Source organism: Peromyscus californicus, unplaced genomic scaffold (assembly GCF_007827085.1).
Source record: "Peromyscus californicus insignis strain IS unplaced genomic scaffold, ASM782708v3 Scaffold_17__1_contigs__length_78620276, whole genome shotgun sequence".
Lineage (NCBI taxonomy): Eukaryota > Metazoa > Chordata > Mammalia > Rodentia > Cricetidae > Peromyscus > Peromyscus californicus.
The window spans coordinates 26,058,778-26,081,687 of NW_026294469.1; the positions used below are offsets into that span (position 1 = coordinate 26,058,778).

The following is a 22,910-nucleotide window of genomic DNA, read 5'->3' on the forward strand; positions in this document are numbered from 1 at the left end:
CACGCACACACAGAAAGACAAAACAGAAATAAACAAGCAAACAAAAGCAGACAGCCTCTGCTGCTACAAAATCCACGGAGAAGCACCCCTCTAACTGTGGATGGAGCTATCCTTTAGCACAGACCCTTCTCACCAGCAGCCAGAAGCTTGCCCACAGTAGACATTCATTCAGTTCTCTGGAGTCTCTTTACATTCACTGCAGTAACCCAGGACTCAGTGCCTGAATCCTGACACCCCACCTGGAACTCACAATCCTCCTTCCAAGTACTAGTATCAGAAGCATGCACCATCACACCCTGCTATTCTTTTCTTTTAGTTAAACTAGTCCCATAACTTTATTAATTTGATATTTTAATTAATTTGTTCATTTTGTATATTCGTGTTTTGTCTGCATGTACGTCTGCATGCCACAAGTGTGCCTGGTGCCTTTGGTGACCATAAGAGGGCATAGGATCTCCTGAGACTGGGCTGTGAGCTGCCATGTGGTCCTCTGGAAGAACAGCCTCTGTTCTTCATCACTTAACCATTTCTCCAGCCCCAAGTTCTGTAACTTTAAATGCTATCTGTGAGTTCTCAATTGATGGAGAATCCTTTTGTTGTTGTTGTTGTTTTGGAGTTAGGGACCACTGCCACACTAAGAATGCACTCTACCGATGAGCTACACAGCCAAGATCATTGAGACAATCCTTTTTTAAATGTTTTATTTTGAAGATTCTTATTTTATAGGCACGAGAGTTTTGCCTAAATGTTAAACCTATGGGCATTACTTGTGTGCCTGGTACCTGCAGAGGCCAGAAGAGGGTGCTGGATCCCCAGAAAATGAAGTTACAGATGGCTGTAAGCTACCATGTGGGTGCTGGGAATTGAGCCAAGTCATCTGAAAAAGCAGTACATGCTGTGGGATGTTCTGTATGGCAAATGTGTTGCTAATTCGTCAATAAATAAAACACTGATTGGCCATTGGCTAGGCAGGAAGTGTAGGTGGGACAAGGAGGAGAATAAAGCTGGGAAGTGGAAGGCTGAGTCAGAGAGACACTGCCAGCCGCCATCAGGACAAGGAAGATGTAAAGTACCGGTAAGCCACAAGCCACGTGGCAAAGTATAGATTTATAGAGATGGATTAATTTAAGCTGTAAGAACAGTTAGCAAGAAGCCTGCCACGGCCATACAGTTTGTAACCAATATAAGTCTCTGTGTTTACTTGGTCGGGTCTGAGTGGCTGTGGGACTGGCAGGTGAGAGAGATTTGTCCTGACTGTGGGCCAGGCAGGAAAACTCTAGCAACAAGTACACCTGCCTTCTTAACCACCGAGCAGCTCGCTAGCCCTAAGACAATTCTCCTCCTCCTCCTCCTCCTCCTTCTTCTTAATTGTATTATATCCACTTGGGAGAACTACGTAAGCCAGGTTAGCCCAAAATTCACTGTGCAGTCCAGGCTAACTTCAAATTCGACTGCCCTGCCTCAGTTTCCTTTTAAAATTAGTTTTGAAACTTCAAGACTGACCAGGAAACACTGGTGGACAGGTTAGCAACATCTGTTCCTATGAACACGTGGAATAACTACAGTGGATCACCTCTGTGAGCCCAGGGCACATGGAACAGTGTATGCAAACCACGGTGAATGAATCACACTGGCACAGGAGCAGCTACTTACTCAGAATCAGCACTCAGACAGAGTGAATGAAAGTAACAGTGCTGCTTCCTTTTAACTCCAACTCCCCCTCCCAGACCTTCCCACTCTGACATGGCAGGGCCCCCATCATTTGTGATTTAAGTCCCTCTGCTCCGCCTCAGCCCCCTCTGGCTGTGGAGATGTGACCGCCAGCCCTAACCTGATGGCACTGTGCTGTTTACTGCCTGCTCTATCCCAGTCATTAGTGACACTTCCCCCAGAGAGCTCAGCTCTGTACAAAGTTCCGGTTTATCAGCTGGCACTGTACCACATGTCTACAGTCCTAGCACTCGGGAGGTAGAGGCTGAAGGATCAGGAGTTCATTTCTTCCTCAGCTACACAGTGAGGCAAAACACAAAACAAAACCAAAAAATTCCACCAGACCTTAAAGGATGGAGGATGTCTCCATCTCGTAAACCTGTCCCAGACCCTCTCCAACAAGAGAAAAAATGTAAAATGCAGGAGGAAGAGATGATTCCAGAATCACAGGACAAAATTCCAGCCATGACTGGCTCCTCTCTTTCATACTTAAGACACAATCATCTTTTCTCTGCCTTCAATTTATCCACTTGACTACCCGTACTGCCACCGCCACAGCCCAAATGCCAGCACCTCCCACCTGGATGATACAGAAGCCTTAATCAAACTATTTACGAAAGCAAGCAGGGAATTTAAGAGATGAGTAAAAGCCGGGCATGGTGGAGCACACCTTTAATCGCAGCACTTGGGAGGCAGAGGCAGTCACAGAGGCCAGTCTAATCTACATAGTGAGTTTCAGGAAAGCCAGGGCTACTTAGTGAGAGTCTGTGCCCCCCCCCCACCCAAAGAGATAGAGAGAGGAGAGAGAGGGGGTTGTAAAAGCAAGCAAAGCCTGCAGTATCCAAGTGCTCAGAGTGCAAAGCTTCACATGAACATCAGATTCTCTCAGACATGCCCAAGCCCTCCATCCAAAAAAAAAAAAAATCTGTAAAAACCACCCATTTTTTAGCTCTGGTATTCAAGTGGTCAAACTCAGACACTAGCCCACTCTAGATCAAAACAGGAATTGTGCAAAGAAAAGGATTTCAGATGAGACTTTAGTAACCTGAGAATATGAAAACCCAAGGAAGTCCTCAGTCAGTTAAGTCAAGAAAAAATGTAGAACACCAGAAGCATAACAAAGTCTTCCTGGTTTTCACACAATCCACCTCTGTGACACACAGAGGGGACAGGAGAGGCATCTAAGGATCCTTCAACAGCTTCACAAACACGCAGACTGCTGGATCTCCTTTACCGAATTATTTCAATTAGAAGTGGAAACCAGAAACCCAGACAAACCCAGGCACAGTTTTCCATGCTAGCACTGGGGCTGTCTCTCTTTACTGGCTTTTGGGCCCCTACTCCGCATACTGGGTCGCCTTGGCCAGCCTTAATACAAGGCGAGGTGCTTAGTCTTACTGCAACTTGATGTGCCGTGACTGTCGATATCCGCGGGAGGCAGGCCCTTTTCCAATAGAAAAGGAGGAGTGGACTGGGGTTGGGGGCACTGGGAGGAGTGGAGGGAGAGGAAACTGACTGGGATGTAAGATTAATTAACTTATTTTAAAAAACAGCTGAAAAAGAAAAGAAAATCAAATGCAGGACGGGCCAGTGAGATGGCTCAGTGAGGCAAGGAGCCTGCTGCAAAGCCTGGTTTGGGTCCCCAGGAAGGACAGAACTGACTCCTCTGTCAAGTTCTCCTCAGACGACCACGGGTGAACGACAGCAAGCAGGACCTGTGCATGGTCACACACAAAATACAAAATAAATCACACACACGTACAAAATAAATAATGTTTACATTTTTAAATTCAATGCAGGTGTACTAGAGTCACGAGAGTGGGTAACTTTTTTAAACAACCTGGCTCGACACACCTGGTTAGGACTAAGTACATTTCTTTTCCTTTGCCTGCTCTCTCTCTCTCTCAACACACACACTCCCTCTCTTGCAGTACATCCCCACTATCAAGAGCCCTAAGCACAAGGCCACAACTGCATGGCTAATCTCTAGCACAAACAGTGAGTCACGGCATGCTCTCTGAGCCCCTAGGCTCTGGCTCTCGCTGTAAACAGATGTGAGAATACAGCCCTATGGGGTTGAGAAAAGAGAGCGCTCAGTGTTTCTGTGAGTATTTTAAACAAACAAACAAACAAATCCATTCAACGAGACCGGTGCTAGGTTCCCTTTGCCTTTCTCCTCAGGACCTAAACTGCACCTACACGGTGGAGCTGGTCGGCAAAGGTCTTAGAACTCCCTCGCTTGCTTGTTGTTTTTAGGAGTCCGGTGGACACCGCCTTACACTAAACCAGCCTGGAACAGCTAAGGGGAGGGGATTTTCAGAAACGTCCAGCAAAAAACCACCACCAAGTCACCACTTCCTCCATCCATAAGGAAGAATCATTTTCCACATCATTACAGCATCACAGTTTGACCCCTTAGAGTCAGTGACATACAAAAATAGTATTTCAGTATACAGCACCAGTGGAAACTGATAAGGTTTCCTGAACTGAAACACTGTTCCACGCTCACAAGTACTTTCTTAAAAACAAAAGCAGAGGTCGGGCGTGGTGGCATATCAAAGCAAATCAAAGGTATGCGCATATATAAAATATCTGTAATGTGTATTTTACAGACAGATAAATAATAAGAGTTGTCTAGTTAAAAGGAACAGTCCGTTTGAACTGTTTACATCTAAATTCTTCTCAGACCAATATGAGATATACCAAGTTTCTACTTGGCCAACTTTACACACACACACTGAGGCACTGGGAATAACTGATGCTTCAGGGAGCACTTGATGAAAACTAGAATATCTGTGGGCTTTGAGGGACCTACGTCTACACCACTTCTGAGGGCTATAGCAGGTGACCCTGAGCTACATTACTCCTTATGACATCAGGACATAGGGATCACACAGAGTTCATCATCAACTCGGGGTTTCCACCCACCAGGCTCTTTACACTGATATCTTAAATAACCAAAAACTATTTTAAAATGAACACCCACTTTTGTAAATGCTGAGAACGTAAATGAACGCTACGAAGAACTAGCCAGCTGTGTCTGAAATCTCAATGTACGAAGCACCAGAAGACATCACATGGTCCAAAATTCCAAGTGAAAACAAAGGACTTGGCTGGAAACTCAGCTTTTGCATTTTTTAAAAATAAAAAAAGAAATCTAGCTATAAGTGCCTTGTTATCTAGCTACTACTGAAAGCTAGAAGTTTGTAGTTAATTTTGACACATTTTCTATTTCTTTCCAGGACTCAAATTCTGCTGGGGTGAAGATCGAGGGTGGTGTCAAAAAAACAAAACAAAACAAAACCAAAAGGCCCCCTCCTCAGCAAGAGTGTGACATAAGCCGCCAGGCACTTTGAGATCGCTAAAGAGAAGACTGGACTGTCTGCTAGAACGTCTATATAATGTGATACTAGACAGAAGGAGGGTCAACAGTCACCTCCAAGAACATAACAAAACCTCACACACACTACGCAGAAGAAACAAGGGAAAAAGGAATATAGAGTAATTTTGTTTACAAAGTCCAATAAGAGGTTAAGTTACATTATTTTCAGGACACATTCACAGGTAACAATATTAACATTTTTATTCTATGTGTATGGGTGTTTTGCCGGGATGTCTACCTGTGTGCCATGTACATGCCTAATGCCCACAGAAGCCAGAAGGGGCACCAGATCCCTTGGAAATGGAGTTACAGACGTTGTGAGCTGCCAAGTGGGTGCTGGGAATTGAACCTGGGTCCTGTAGAAGGGTAGCCAGTGCTCTTAATGGCTGAACAACCTCTCTGGGCCCATGAAGAGTGAAACAGCCGGGGCTGAAAAGACAGCTCAGGTGTTGAAAGCACTGACTGCCTGTAATCCCAGCTCCAGGGGATCTGACACTGGCTCGGGCAATTGCACTCTCATGCACACACCCACACACTGACATACACACATACATAAATCATTTAAAATAAAACTTAAAAGTTTGTTTTAGGTATTTTTTTTTAATTTATCTTATGTGTAGGAATGTTTTGCATGTGCCCATGTTATGTGTACCACATGCATGCCTGGTATCTTTGGAATTTGGAAAAGGATGTCAGACCCCTAAAACTGAGTTTGGATGGTTATAAGCTGACATGGGTACCAGGAACTGAACCTGGGTCCTCTGCACGAGCAGCCAGTGCTAAGCTATCTCTCCAGCCTCAAAATAAATCTTTTTTTTTTTCCTTTGGTTTTCCGAGACAGGATTTCTCTGTGCAGTTTTGGTGCCTGTCCTGGATCTTGCTCTGTAGACCAGGCTGGCCTCGAACTCACAAAGATTCGCCTGGCTCTGCCTCCTGAGTGCTGGGATTAAAGGCGCCTGGCAAAATAAATCTTTTTTGAAAAATGAAATGGTTACCTCAAAAGTTAGGATAGTGAAAATAATTAACTAATTAATTTTTTTTTTTAAAGTCAGGCATGCTGACATATGCCTTTAATGCCAGCACTGGGAGGCAGAGGCAGGCAGATCTCTTGAGTTCAAGACCAACCTTGTCTACAGAGGAGTTGGAGAGACAGAGCTATGTAGAGAAACCTTGTCTTGAGAATAAAAGGGGGAAAAAAAAGGTAAGATAGTGACCAGGCATGGTGGCGCACACCTTTAAGTCCTAAACTCAGGAGGCAGAGGCAGGAGGATCTCTCTGAGTTTGAAGCTAACCTGATGTATATATAGCAAGTTGCAGGCCAGCCAGGGCTATATAGTGAGACCCTGTCTCAAAGAGTCAGGGTGGCAGCTGCCTGTGGGGAGGGGGCAGAGGGGAATGGCAGTGTAACAGGGAGTGAGAAACAAACATTCTGGGTGCCTCTGGTGTCTTGTCCATATTTGATTTCTCAGCCTTTTAATTATTATGAGTATTGTGAGTATTAGTATAAGTATTAAGAGTATTCTTAAACTATATTTAACACATATTTCTTTGAATTCCAAATCTCATTACAAAATAAATAGACTAAAATTGTAATAGATTCTAAACTGAGTTATGCAAGCAGATGAACAGGGTAGAGTCCATGCCTAAGTTTTGTGTTAGTTTTTTTAAAGAATTATTTGATTTCGCCGGGCGGTGGTGGCACACGCCTTTAATCCCAGCACTCAGGAGGCAGAGGCAGGTGGATCTTTGTGAGTTCAAGGCCAGCCTGGTCTACAGAGAGAGATTCAGGAAAGGCGCAAAGCTACACAGAGAAATCCTGTCTCAAAAAAAAAAAAACCTTAAAAAAAAAAAAAAAAAAAGAATTATTTGATTTCTAATTGTGGGGGTGGGGGAAGGAGGTGTGCATGTGAGTGCAGGTGCTGACAGAGGCCAGAAGTCTCAATGCCCTTGAGTTTCAGTTACAGGCAGTTGGGAGAGGCCTGACCAGGGATCTGAACTCAGGTCCTGTTGAAGGGAAGGGCATGCTCTTAAGCACTGAGCCATCTCTCCAGCCCTCATGCTCAATGTTTTTAAAACATTCCAAGGACCTCCAAAGACAGGTCCCATCACACAACCAGTGCCAGCTCAAGAATGAAGTGCTTACAGCAAAAACTGGACGTCCATCCAAATACCACCTGTGCTCTGGAAAAAATGACCCTCAATGGGATGGGAAGAGTAAAATTTCCTAAACTGTGGGAATTCCTCCAAGCATGTTCTCCTCAGGGATCAGAGCTAAGCCAGCTGCGGTATCACAGACACCTCCTATCCAGTTCCTGCATCACTTTTCTTCAGGATTTAGGAAAATGTTTTGGATTGTACGTGTAGCCTGGGCTAGGGAAGGATTGCAACAACCCTAATGTTGCAGCACTCTGCCTCAGAAACGGCACTAAGCCAAGGGCCAGAGGCCTGCATCTCCTCACTTCTTCTGTCACTGTGAGCTAACCAGGGTGGTGGAAAGGGTGGTAACCCTGGTGGAGAGGGAAGGGAAAGGCGGCGCAAAAGAGCATACAGATGTGCCTAAAAACGGAAAGAGAGCATAGAGAGGGTCCAGCCTCAACAGTCCACACAACCAGAGACCCTGAAAGAGCACCTGGGAAACACAGAAAAGCACAGACACACATTAACAACAATTAGATTGACAACTCTGACGGTGGATGCCAGAAACCAGTGGAATGTTACCTTAGAAGGGCTGAGAAATCCCTAAAAATATCAAATGTATGCTCTGAGGTGTGCAAGCAGTAACCATGGACACTCACACCTGCAACAGTCTCTAAGTACCACTGTCCACTAGACTGACGGATGAAAGGTATATTCCTCAATACACTTACAAAAGGAGATCCCACCAATCTCTCATCACTAACTGAATAAGCAGAAGAAAAATCAGAAGCAGAGAGAATTATTACAATTAGTATGAGTCTGTTCAAGTGCACAAGTGGGCTTCAGGATGCAGGAACAGACTATTAATGTGTGCAGTTAAAAAGAACCTAAGAAACAGGCCATGGTAGTATACGCCTTTAATCCCAGCTCCTGGGAGGCAGAGGTAGGCTGATCTCTATGAGTCCGAGGCCAGCCTGGTCTACAGAGTGAGTTCCAGGACAGCCAGGACTACACAGAGAAACTCTGTTTCAAAAACCCAAAACCCAAACCCAAACCAAATCAAAGGGAAAAATGCTTCAGGAAAGAAAAGGAGAATGTAGTGGCTGACGTTAAACAGGGTTCATTGGCCAGGCAGTGGTGGCGCACATCTTTAATCCCAGCACTCAGGAGGCAGAGCTAGGTGGATCTCTGTTGAGTTCAAGGCCAGCCTGGTCTACAGCGCGAGATCCAGGACAGGCACCAAAACTACAGAGAAACCCTGTCTCGAAAAAGCAAAAAAAAAAAAAAAAAGAGGCAGAGGCAGGTGGATCTCTGTGAGTTTGAGGCCGGCCTGGTACACAGAGAAACTGTCTCGAAAAACAAAAATCAGGGGTTACAGACAGAGATGGAAAGTGAAGGCATCTCATGTCACTGTTGTGTGGCTAGTGCATTTCTTTTATTTACTTTTTTTATACAATTATTGAGAGAGAGAGAGAGAGAGTGTGTGTGTGTGTGTGTGTGTGTGTGTGTGTGTGTGTGTGTGTGTGTAGGTCAAGTGGACAACTTCGGGAATTGGTCTCTGGTGCCTCTGGGTGGGTTCCAGGGATTGTCATCTGACCTGGGAGCAATCACCTTTATTTGCTGAGCCATCTCACTGACCCCAGCTTCGTCTAACACTCAAGGTTTCTTACAAGCCTGTGTTGGACATGTATACACTGCTTCAACAGCACATGCTAACTTCTGTCTGTGTCATATTGTAGTACTCTTTGGGATACTTCAAACTTCCTCATTAATTATTCTGTTACTGGTGATCTAAGCTCGATAGCAAGCTTTTTCAGAGTTTAGATTTATTTATTTTTATTTCCTGTATATGAGGCTTGTGCCTGGCATGCATGTATGTGCACCACCTTTATGCAGTGCATAAGGCGGCTGTTTAGAGTTACAGACAGGTGCTGGAAACTGAACCTGGGTCCTCTGCAAAAGCAGCAAGTGCTCTTAACTGCTAAGCCAAGATTGGTGACCTTTGATATCACTAGTCTTAATTGTTTAGGACACTACAAACGATGTCCACATAAGATGGCAACTGTAACTGATAACTGTGTGTTCACTGACAACAGTGAAGAGAGAGAGGAAGAGTGCCTGGACAAGGGCCTGAGCACAGCTGTACATCACAGCTGTCCCAGATGGTGCGTCTCTGATGGACCTGGACAGGGTAAACTGAAAGGATTCATCATTCTCGAGGCCATTAAGAGCACGGGTAGTTCACAGGAGAAAGCTGAAACATCAAGATTACCCAAAGTGTGCAGGCTGGCTGGGGACAGAGCTCAGCTGGCAGTGCTTCCCTAGCACTCACAGGGTCCTGGAATGGATCTCCAGCACAGCATAAGCCATAACACATAAAGCTGGATGTGGTGGTACACGCTGGTAACCTCAGCATTCAGAAGCTCAAGGTTGGGGCTAGAGAGATAGCTCAGAGGTCAAGAGCACTTGTTCTTGCACAGGACCTGGGTTCAATTCCCAGCACCTACATGGCAGCCCATTACCATCTAAAACCCCAGTCCCAGGGGACCTGACACCTCTTCTGTCTTCCTCAGGCACCAAGCACATACATATGCTGTACATACATATATGCAAGCAAAACATCATATACATAAATTAAAACTAATAAAAACTTAAAAAAAGTTCAAGGTTGCTGTTAGCTATACAGTGAATTAAAGGTTAGCCTAGGCTACTTGACTCAAAAAATTGCTACACTGATTAACTCTTAAATATAACACATGATACTGTCTGAAAGCATTCTGCCTACATCAGAACTTTCTTACAGAACTAGAGTGCTGAGTTTATGCTGTTTATGAACCCAGGGCTTTGGGTATGCTCAGCAAGCACTCACTCTATCCACTGAGCCCTAATATAGCAAACTTCATTGTCTCTTAAAGTTGCCACAGCCCCCCAGCATTCTGCAACCACCACCCTGATAGTCAGCAACCATCTACATTCAACACAGACCTTCCAGCATGAAAAAGATTCACTCACCAAAGGTTCAAATGATCACTCACACTTTGCTGCAATAGAGCATTTTTAAATCTTCTTTTAAAATTTATTTATCTTATGTGATATGGGTGTTTGGCTTGCGTGGATGTCTATGTGCCTAGTGACAACAGAAGTTAGAGGGAGTCTAGAACTGGAGTTACAGATAGTCGTCAGCTGTCACGTGGGTACTGGGAACCTACACTGGATCCTCTGCAAGAACAAGTGCTCTTAACCAATGAAGTGTTTTTCCAGCCCTGATAAAGCATTTTAAAAATTAATGCATACGCATTTTCTAACTAAAATGATACAAGATGCTAGTTATGGTAAAGTATGATGCAAATACAACTCTCATAGGCACTGGGAAACAAAAAAAAATGATCACTTTAACCTTTATAATATATGCTTAATAATATATGCTTTATTGTTACCAAAATCTGGGAAATCTTCAAGGCCTGTCTGTATGCTAATGCAGACAGAAGGCTCAGGCAATAATTGAATGTAGAGGTAGTAAGAGCCAGCAACAGTGGGAGAAATGGGAATTAAGAAATCAAATGCGCCGGGCGGTGGTGGCGCACGCCTTTAATCCCAGCACTCGGGAGGCAGAGCCAGGCGAATCTCTGTGAGTTCGAGGCCAGCCTGGGCTACGGACAGGCGCAAAGCTACACAGAGAAACCCTGTCTCGAAAAACCAAAAAAAAAAGAAAAAAAGAAAAAAAAAAAAAAGAAATCAAATGCAGGGCTGGAGAGATGGCTCAGGGGTTAAGAGCACTGGCTACTCTTCCAGAGGTCCTGAGTTCAATTCCCAGCAACCACGTGATGGCTCACAACCATCTGTAATGAGATCCAGTTCCCTCTTCCAGCCTGCAGGCACAACACTGCATGCATAATAAATAAATATATCTTTAAAAAGCCGGGTGGTGGTGGCACACGCCTTTAATCCCAGCACTCGGGAGGCAGAGACAGGCAGATCTCCAAATTCAAGGCCAGCCTGGTCTACAGAGCTAGTTCCAAGACAGCTAGGGCTGTTGCACAGAGAAACCCTGTCTTGAAAAACCAACCAAAAAAAAAAGAAAGAAAGAAAAGAAATCGAATGCAAATTTACATTATTAAACCAGAAAGCTATCAACAATTATCAAGTGACATAGAACAATGTTTTATTTTTTTAATGTATAGTGTATATATGTATTATGTATAAAAATATTTACACTGAACGAAGTTTAAAATAAGACATACCAAATTGTGCGTGTAACACTCAGAGGAATACAGGAAAGCAAGAAGATTTTTTTTTTATATTTAATTTTTTTCTGTTGTTTGAATTTTTTGCTTTTTTAGTGTAGATGTATTATTTTTATAATATAAATAACATGCAAGACTAAAGATCTGAGAAGGAAATTAACTTCCTAGAGTAGATGGTATTAGCCCTGGTAGTTTTCTGTAGCTTTAATTAGCCTTTCAGATAGGCCCCAGGGCCCTAACTTGCTTCTACTACACAAACTATCCAGCAGTGTTTGGGAGATCTGAAAGGAAAGCTCTGCAAAGTAAATTCCCTAGTGCTCATTACAGCTGGGCAATAAGCTGGCATCATCTGTGGCGATTTTACCCTGGTAACCTGTGTGTGTGTGTGTATGTGTGTGTGTGTGTGTGTGTGTGTGTGTGTGAGAGAGAGAGAGAGAGAGAGAGAGAGAGAGAGAGAGAGAGAGAGAGAAAGAGAGAGAGAGAGAAAGAGAGAGAGAGAAAGAGAGAGAGAGAGAGAGAGAGAGAGAGAGAGAGAGAGAGAGAGAGAGAGAGAGAGAGAGAGAGAGAGACTGAATGCAGAGGCACACAGAGGCAAGAGGAGGGCATTGGATCTTCTAATTGGGAGCTTTGGGTGGTTGTGAGCTACTTGCTGTGGGTGCTGGGACTAAACAGAGGTGTCCTGCAAGAGCTGCCCATGCTCAAACTCATGAACATCCCTCCAGCCTCCTTGGAAAACGTTTAAGTATAAAAGCTAAAAAGGTAAGAGCAGAGGGTATACCACCTGCCACACAAGCCTGGCCACCTGAGTCTGAACCCCAAAACCCACAGAACCACTCTCAAAGGCTGCCCCTGATCTCCACACAAGTGTCATAGCGCGTGCACACACACACACACACACACACACACACACACACACACACACACACTGAACCCCACAACCCACAGAACCACTCTCAAAAGCTGCCCCTGATCTCCACACAAGTGTCATAGTACACACACACACACACACACACACACTGAACCCCACGTCTGAACCTCAAAACCCACAGAACCACTCTCAAAGGTTGCCCCTGATCTCCACACAAGTGTCATAGTACACACACACACACACACACACACACACACTGAACCCCTCGTCTGAACCTCAAAACCCACAGAACCACTCTCAAAGGCTGCCCCTGATCTCCACACAAGTGTCATAGCATACACACACACGCACACTGAACCCCACGTCTGAACCCCAAAACCCACAGAACCACTCTCAAAAGCTGCCCCTGATCTTCACACAAGTGTCATAGTACACACACACACACACCAATAAATAAATAAATAAATAAACAAACAAACAGATAAATTCTGCACAAAATAGTTAACATATACTTATCATTTATTCAACCAGGGCCAGTGAGACAGCCCTGCAGGTAGAGGCACTTGCCAACAAGCCTGACGACCTGAGTTCAAGCTCTAGGTCCCACAAGGCAAAGGGAGACAACCGACTCTTGAAGGTTGTCCTCTGATTTCCACACACAAGCCATAGCATGTGCATGCCCCTCCACCACACAAATAAATAAATATAATTTTGAAAGAAAAAAATCATCTTACCCTTATGCCCTAAGTCATTTTCTTACAGTAACCATCTAATATATAGTTTTACATAACATTTCAAACATTCAAAAGCCAAGAGTGTCGGCACAGACCTGCAATCTCAGAACTCAGGAATCACAGACAGGAAGATCAGGAGTTCAAGGTCATCTTTGGCTACATAGCAAGTTAAAAGTCCAGAATGGACTAAACCAAACTCAGTCTCAAAAGCCAAAACACAACAAAATTTAGACACATATCAATGGCTTTGGTTCTGGTTTGTTTCCATAAAAGAATTAACCGGATGGGGCTGAGAAGCTGGCTCAGTTGGTAAAGCGCTTGCCACACGAAAATGAGGAGCTGAGTTCGGATCCCCAGCACCCATGGAAAGAGGCCAAGTGTGATGGAGTCCACCGTAACACCAGAGCTGAGAAGGCAGACGTAGATTCCTGGAGTTGCTGGCCAGACAGTCTAGCCAAATCAGAGCTCCAGGTTCAGGGAGAGACTCTGCCTCAAAAACTAGAGAGTGACAGAGAATGTTGACCTCAGGCCCCACATGCACACAAACACAACACAAACACACATGCACATGAACACAATACACACACACACACACACACACACACACACACACACACACACACACACAGAGGGAAAAAATTTGTACTCTGCTATTTATTCATCAGAACGATTTTTAGATTTATTCAGCTGCAAAAAACAATTTTTTTGTTTAACCTATATGAAATAGTTTCATTTGGGTTTTTCAAATACTTTTGTTTTTTTCTGAGTGAAACTAACAGAAAGGATATTTACTCTAAAGCAGCTACGAGGCATAAAGGCAACAGATGAGGTTACAATAGGCTGACAGGGTTTTTCTTTATAGTTTTTGTTTTGTTTTATTTTTACATTGCATCTTTCCAAGCTACTAATATATCAAGTTAGTTTAAGCTACCAGTTAAGCTAAAGTAAGTCTAAAAAGATACTCCCAGGCCATGCCAAACCAGTGCCCTGAGAAATCCCCACAGACTAGAGGGGATGTTTCCTCAATTCAGCAGAGGACTGAATCATATTCTAAACCACTGCCTCAACAGTACTGACAGAAATTAGATCACGCGACCTATGAAATCATGGTGTGTCCACCCTGACCACAGGAAATCTTGGTGCTTAAGAAACAGCCAATTTTTTGGTCTAATCTAACCTTTGTGATATCGAGGACAGACCCTTCACCAAAGCCCCAGAAAAAAATCCCATCAAAGGTCTCAACACATAAGGAGACTGCAATAAGATTGAGTTTCCCAGCACTTTCCCACTCTATTATTGGTTATCCAAGTTTTAAAGTTGTTTGCTTTCCTTGAAGGAGTACACACCACCCCACCCCTCAGACTGTTTATTAACTATGGCTCCCTACTTCATCATTGTCTAAAACCAATCTAAGATAAAAGAACTGCATGTAAAAGAGACAGTCTAGTAAGACCCTCCAGCAGCTGTTAACAACTGCCCATTAGTCTGCCCCTCTGACACAACCTACTATTTAAACAATGAAGCACTCTTTTGTCTATGGCTTTTTTTTTTTTAAGTTGTCCAGTAAAGGGCAATGGAGAAAATACATTTAAATCAACACCTTATCTTTAAAATTGCCCACAGTTTAAAAAAAAAACCAGTTTGTTTCTTATCTTCGAATACTGCCATGAATATGGCTGTTCCATGGTTTTAACACAATTAAAATAAATTAGATAAAACGGAAATATGACCTAAACTGTCAGCCATATGTTTTCATTTAATATGACACATGGGATCATCACTTCTTTTCCCTACAAGTTGACATACCTCCAGCTCTTTAATTTTTTCTTCTGCTGTTTTCTGTTTTTCTAACAGCTGGTTGTGAATTACTTCCTTGGATTGTAAAATAAACCTAGAAAACAAAACAGTTGAAAATTAAGCCACATGGCCACTGTATTCAAAAATCAATAGTTACACGCCACAGATACTAACAAGACCAAAGGATGAGCTCTAGGTTCAGGGGGAAAAACAAAACAAAACCTGTTATATTAAATACTTTGGAAACCATGATGGTTTTAAAGTTTTCTTGGCCAAGGAAAAATAAAGAGTTAAAAGTACATTCTGCTTTCTTATTTAAGAGACAATCTGACATTGAAAATATTTCCAGATAGAAAAATACGGTGAAAGCATCAAAAAAAAAAAAAAATCACAGAGTCAACATATAAGCTACCAAAATTTCCGGTAACTTGAGCTGTCTAACTTCTGTGTAGACTTTTTAAAGCAGTATTTGTAAATTGCAGCGTCCTTCCATCTCCTTGGTTTTTTGTAACAGCAGTAACTCATGACCTTTTAAAGTCACAATCAAGTACTGTGTTAAGATCAATGCCTTAGTGTCTCTATGAGCTCCTCACACAAAGGCATTCTATAAGCCAGCCTGTCTTTTATTATTATTCCCAGAGTGTGTAATACCTCTGAAAAGCTCAAAATGCACAAACACAAAGTTTTAACTTTTTCCATTTCACAGTCAGGCACATTACTTACCACTGCTGAGGATCCAAATATTGGGAAGCTTTATGTATTAACACTGAATCTGTTTTGGGGCGTTATGTTCATAATTCTTGCTGCAGGGAAAGGAAGAACTAACCGTTTCACTGCCTCAAGTAAGAGAGCTGAATGAAGTACTTCTCTTCTACTGGAACCACGGAAAAACCCCAATTACTCAAACCACTTTCAGGATTGTTTAACTGGGCTAAAATAGATTTCAAGTAACAATTGCAATTACTTAAGAGCATGATTTCACCTCTTTGCATTTAAGGATTCAGCAGCAAAGAACTAAACATTCTTTTTAACAAAAAAGTCAAACAAATCAAGGTAACCACATGTAATTTTCTCTGCCAACTTCAAAGAAACATCACGGTGCCTAGGTGGGACCTCACAAAGAAGCCCTATTATTGTGGCTACTAGACAGTGAAAGGAGACTACCAGGCAACTAGAGATCTGATACCCGAGAAAAACTGTTCCTTCTTCTCCTTCATGAATACACCTTACCATACATATCAATGCAATCCCACGAACTCTTTATCATGTCACTAATTGCTAAACTTTATCCATGACACCAATCGCCCATATTTTTTTAATTTATTTTACTTTTATGTGTATGAGCGTTTTGCCTGTGTGTATCTGTGTACACTATATGTGTGCCTGGCATCCATGGAGGTAAGAAGAGGACATCGGATGCCCTAGAACTGCAGGTAAAAATGGTAGTGAGCTACCATGTGGTGCTGGGAAATGAACCAGGGTCCTCTGTAAGAGCAACAGGTGCTCTTAATGGCTGAGCCACCTCTCTAGTCCCTAGTTCAGCTATCTTTTCTTCCTTCCTTCCTCCCTCCCTTCCTTCCTTCCTTTTTTTCCTTTTCGAGACAGGGTTTCTCTGTGTAGTTCTGGTGCCTGTCCTGAATCTCGCTCTGTAGACCAGGCTGGCCTCGAACTCACAGAGATCCGCCTGGCTCTGCCTCCCGCGTGCTGGGATTAAAGGCGTGTGCCACCACCGCCTGTAGTTCAGCTATCTTAACTATGATTATTTATTATATCCTGGAAAGATTGTTCACACTCATAAAAAATGATTAATTGTAGGTCTTTCCCTATAGAACCTATCATATCTAAACATTCTTACTGGATCCAAAAGCCAAGTGCTATTTCAGATAAGCCTATATCACACTGCAGGGGGTTTTCACTGAGAATCAGGTGACGCTGGTCAGGAAGTGCTGTTCTGAACTGCACTGGGTCTTAGTGACAGGACATGACAAGCATCACACAAGGCAAGGTCCAGGAGCTGCCAATCACGCCATTCATGCACCATTTTGCTAATTAAAGTCATTTAGGCATAGAAGTAATTTTCAAAGTAAAATACACATTTTCAAACAGCACTGGTTACCTACCATTGAGCAGAATTCTCAAATGATAGGTCTGGGAAATTTTCAAGGCTAAGATTAGAGGTCATTACTTTATGTGGCCTTTAAAAATAAAGTTATCTGAACAGATACTAAATCCCTTGAGCAGAAAATAAAGTCACTAGAAAGCAAGAACAGTAAACAACAGAAACATGTTGTCCATGGCCACACATACCTAAGGTCGCTATGTTAGCCAGGCCAACTTCACAGGTCAGACCCAGCCAATCGTCAGACCCAGCCAATCTACTACTGTGAGTCTAAAACATCTCGGCCATCCAGATTTTAAACAAGACGAGAATTTTCTAAGCCCAAATGTTTGCCTAAAAGGGTTGTTACATAAAAAATTCATATACAAAATGTATGGAAAGTTGTTTGAGCCTTCAATTTAAACAGTGCTGCAGATACTCTATACAACTATTAGAAAGATCTCCAAAAGGCTACGATTTCTGAAAAGTTCTTAGGAAATAATTTATCTATGATCTAAGAAGCAGTGAATAAGTTGGAGACAATGTATCTTATTATCACAACGTGTCTTATTATCAGAAGTATTGAATACAGTTTCTAAAAGAGAATCTCACAGAGATATTGCCTAATTGTTTCTATAAACAAATAAGTAAAGATTCTGGAGTTGAAGCTGGGTGGTGGTGAACACCTTTAATCCCAGCACTTGGGAAGCAGAAACAGGCAGATCCCTGTAAGCTTGAGGTCAGTCTGGTCTACATAGTAAATTCCAGGACAGCCAGAGCTACATAGTGAGCCCCTCTCTCAAAACAAGCAAACAAAACAAACAAATAAAAAAGAATATATAACCAGGAGCTGGAGCACTCGCTGCTCTTCTAGAGGACCCAGATTTGATTCCTAGCATCCATGTGATGAGTCACAACCACCTATAACTCCAGTTCCAGTGGATCTGGTGCCCTCTTCCAAACCCTGAGAGCACCAGACATGCACGTGTGCACATACACACATGCAAGCAAAACACTCATACATATAAAAGAAAACAATCTTAAAAATATACACATCCATCCATCTACAGAGGGACTGGAAAGACGGCTCAGCCATGAAGACAGCACACCATTCTCACAAAGGACTGAGTCCGACTCTCAGCACCCATGTGAGAGAGTTCACTACCACCTGGAAGTCCAGCTCCAGGAGCCAACACTTCTGGCCTCTGACACATGTGCACACACACCCCAAAGACACCCAGACACAAAATTTAAAGAAATAAAAAATAATCTAAGCTGGGCTGTGGTGGCACACACCTTTAATGCCAGCACTTGGGAGGCAGAGGCAGGCAGATCTCTGAAGTTCGAGCCAGCCTGGTCTACAGAGCGAGTTCCCAGGACAGCCAGGGGCACACCTGTCTCAAAAAAAACACAAACAACAACAAAAATTGAATCAAAAAAAAAAATAAATAAAAGCCTGTGGGGAGTGAGTGTGCCTCTGTGTGAACAAGCATTCACAGTATGAGCACAGTCATGTCAAGGATGCCAATGCCTCAGATTCATGGGAAGGGCAAGGCTTCCCCTGGTCCAAGTACAAATGCTGAGAAATGGCCAATATTTAGCTAAAAACAGTATCTGCAAAAATTGCCAACCTCAGCTTTCTCCTCCTGGATGGCTGCGTGATCACCCCCCCCAACACTTCCCTACAGAGACCCCTACCAAAATCAGATAGCCCGCCTCCTCCTTCACGGTGTACATAATGAACACACTTAGTATCCATCTGTTGGTGCACCTCCATCTGAGTGCACAGCCCACCCAATCCCAGCCTCACATTAATTGTGCCTGTCTTTCTTAGTCTCCCTTTGCTCCCACTCAGGTTTCCAGCACCCGGCCACACGGGCCACGGCAATAACCATTAGCCAGCTTTCTCAATGTAGTCAACAACTACAGATCCCCAAATATGTTAAATTCCAAACTTAACATGCAGTTGCTCCTAGTTAGACAAGTGGCACAATTCAAGTTATGCTGTGGACTAATCCTTCTGTACACTGTGAATATGAATTACTCTCATTGGTTAACAAAGAAGCTGATCGGCCTATAACAAGGAAGGATAAAGTTCGATGGGACAATCAAACTGAGGGTACTAGGATGAAGAAGGGAGGAGTCAGGGGAGATGCCAGCCAGCCACCGAGGAAGCAGGGCATGTAGAAAACGAGGTAACAAGCCATGGGCCACATGGCAAACCATAGAGAAGAAATATGGGCTAATTTAAGTGTAAGAGTTAGCTAGTAACAAGCCTGAGCTATCTGTCAAGCATTTATAGGTAATATTCAGCCCTTGAGTGGCTATTTTGGAACTGGCAGGTGGAAGAGAAACATCCAACTACAAAGTTAACGATAAGGAAGGCCAATAAAATGGACTCTAGGGGCCGACAAGACAGCTCAGCGGATAAAACAAATGCTGTGGGAGCCAAAGGACCTGAGTTTGATCTTCAGAACCCACATGAAGGTGGGGAGAACCAACTCCATAAAGTTGTCTTTTGACTTGCACACTCATGCCATGGCATGCACACATGCCATATCCCCCCATCTCAATTTAAAAAATTGACTACCATAGGGGCTGGAGGGATGGCTCAGCGGTTAAGAGTACTTGTTCTTCTAGAGGACTGGGTTATGTTCCCAGCACCCAAAATGGCTAACTACCACCTATGATAAGCTCCAGAAGATGAAACTCCCTCTTCCGGCCTCTGCAGGCCCCAAACACATGTGTTATACACATATACACATACATAAATATAAATAAAAACAAAAACAATTAACCTTCTCTTATTTATGTCAAGTAAGAAAAATGAATAATAAAACATACACACAAAAAAGGCCTCAAGTTATGTAATATAGTTAGACCTAGGAGGAAAAAGGAGACGAGGAAAGAAACCATTAAAGAGATCATGAAGTTGCACTTTCTAAAACTAATAAACCACCACTCTAGGACACGCAGAGTCCCAGCCAGTTTCAAAAATGAAAACACACAAAGAACTCGACAAAGTATAAACTACTGCACACCAAAGATAATGACAGTCTTAAGGGCAGCCAGAAAAATGACACATTATATTCAGAGATAAGAATTATAATATAAACCATGTAAGAAGACAATGGCATGACATTTTCAGAGTACAAAAACAAAAGTATTAATCAGCATTATATACCAGGTGAAAATATACTTCAAAAATAAAAGAGAAATTCAAACAAAAGCTGAGAATATTTATCCTGGCAAACATACGCCATAAGGAATGCTACAAATAGTTCTTCCACCAAAAGAAGTGCAAAGGCTGGGGACAAGGCTACTCAGCAGAGTAAGTACTTGCCCTCCTGGCATGTGTAAGACCCTGGGTTCAATCTCCAGCACTTGGAATGGGGAAAGCAACAGCATTATGTCTGAGGACAGCCTGGCGCACAGTGAGCTCCAGGCAAACCCTGGCTACACAGACCCTGTCTGCAAGACAGACAAACTGCACTTCTCCATAACCAGCTAATTCTCAAAGGCACCAAAAATACACACTGGAGAAAAGACAGCCTGTTCAGTAAATGGTGCTGGGAAAACTAGAAATACAAACGCAGCAGATCAGACTCGATTCCTGTCTCTTATCCCATACAAAACTGCATCCAAGATCCAGATCAGTCTTAAACTACCTGAGGTAAGCAGAGGGAACATCAAGACACTGTTACAGTTTGGGTGTCCTGGTGGGAAAGACTCATACCTGTAATCCCAGCACTTCAACAGTCTCATACAGGAAGATTGCTATAAATTCGAAGCCAGCCTAGGATACACAGTAAATTCCAGTGTTAAGTGGGACATCCTGTCTCAAATACATAAAAAGAGATAGAGACAGAATGACTTCCTGGACAGGACCCCCTCCCCTCCAACATCATGGGAAACAAGATGCTAGTCCATTAAACTAATAATCATCTGCACAACAAGGAAATAACCAACAGTGAAGAGCCAATCTATAGAATGAGAAAGAATTTTTTTTTTTTTTTCCGAGACAGGGTTTCTCTATGTAGCTTTGCGCCTTGCCTGGAACTCACTTGGTAGCTCAGGCTGGCCTCAAACTCACAGAGATTCTCCTGGCTCTGCCTCCCGAGTGCTGGGATTAAAGGTGTGCGCCACCACCGCCCGGCGAGAAAGAATATTTTCAACTGTTATGTGAAAAGGGTCAACACCGAGAATATAGAGAACTGAAATCATCCCCTGGAGCTAGGGGTATAGCTCAGATGGTAGAGCACTTGCCTTTCATGTATGAGACACTGGGTCCAATCACTATCATCCCATAAACCAGCTTTGGTGCCTATAATCCCAACACTCGGGTAGTGGAAGCAGGGGGATCAGAAGTTCAAGGTCATCCTCAACTACGAAGAGAATTAGGGCTGGCCAGATGGCGGGCAGGAGAAAAGCACCTGCTGCCGAGACTGACAGCCTGAGTTCAATCCTGAACTAGAGAACCAGCTCCCCTAGCTATCCTCTGCTCTCCATACACTTGCATATCCCTAACCCTCACACACACACACACACACACACACACACACACACACGCACGCACGCACGCACACACGCGCACACACACCACATGTATAAATAAATTACAGCACTTAAATGCATTTCACAGCCTCACAGCCCTTCTCCTTACACTCAGGCTCTTACATTCTTTCCACTGTCTCTTCTACAATGGAGGAACTAAGGGAAGCTAAGCTTTAAAGAGGAGGGTATCGATGTCTTAGCACTTGGGTGTGGCACACACCTTTAATTCCAGCACTCAGAGGTAGAGGCAGGTAGAAGTCAGCCTGGTCTAGAGAGCCAGTTCCAGGACTACATAGTGAAAATCTGTGTAATAGAAAGTTTATACTAGAGTTATCTGACTTACATTTTTGACTGCTCTGTTGAAAAGAATGCTACAGGGGCTGGAGAGATGGCTCAGTGGTTAAAAGCACTTGTTCTTGCAGAGAACTGGGTTTCAATTCCCAGCATCCACATAGTGGTTCACAACCATGTATAACTCCAGTTACAAGAGATCCATTACCCTCTTCTGACCTCTATGGGCACTGGGCATGCACATAGCACACAGACATCCATGTGAGCAGAACATTCATACACATAAAATAAAGTGATAAATAAATCTTTTCTAAAATTTGTTTATAGAAAATAAGACCAAAGCCAGGCAGTGGTGGTACATGCCTTTAATCCCAGCACTTGGGAGGCAGAAGCAGGTGGATCTCTGTGAGTTCGAGGCTAGATTGGTCTACAGAGCGAGATCCAGGACAGGCAAGGCTACAAAGAGAAACCCTGTCTCCAAAAACAAAAAACACACTCCAAGAAAAGAAAAAAGGAAAGAAAGGAGGGAGGGAGGGAGGGAGGAAGGGAGGATAAAAGAAAGAAAGAAAGCTATACAATGGTAAAGATGGAGCCCAATCAGAGGCAAGTGTTATAATCCAGGGCAGTTTTGACTGGGGTAGTGTTAAGTACAAGAGCTCAGATTATGGGCTAAATTCAGAGAAACAATAGTATTTGCTATTGGATTGACTATAAGATCAAATAAAAAAGGAATTCTCCAAGACTTGGAAGCACTAGAAGGATGGAAAAGCTATTTGCTAAAATGAGGACGACTGAGCAACATGGCTTATTCATAAAGAGCAAGAACTTTATGTTGGCCAAGCTAACCCTGACATACATATTAGACCACCAATAGATACGTAAAGCTTGTTTATCCAGACAGCTGGATAAACAAGCTCAGAATTCAGGAAGGCAGCCTAAGTTAAAGATAAAAATGTGGGACTTGTCAGTATAGAAGACATCTGGAGGCTGGTGATGTAGTTGAGTCATTAGCGGCCTGCCTGGTATGCAGAAAGTCCTGGGTTCAAACTCCTGAACCATAAGCCAGGTGTGGTAGTACACACCTATAAACCAGCAC

General features: G+C 43.2%; 1 protein-coding gene across 1 annotated transcript in view; it reads right to left on the reverse strand.

Moving 5' to 3' along the window:
• The window catches only part of Pfdn1 (prefoldin subunit 1), a 56,139-nt gene that overhangs the window by 19,181 nt on the left and 14,048 nt on the right, over positions 1-22,910 (reverse strand). Inside the window, exon 3 of the mRNA XM_052741911.1 lies at positions 14,881-14,965. Coding sequence (XP_052597871.1) covers positions 14,881-14,965 — 85 coding nt within the window. The remainder of the gene's footprint in view (positions 1-14,880; positions 14,966-22,910) is intronic.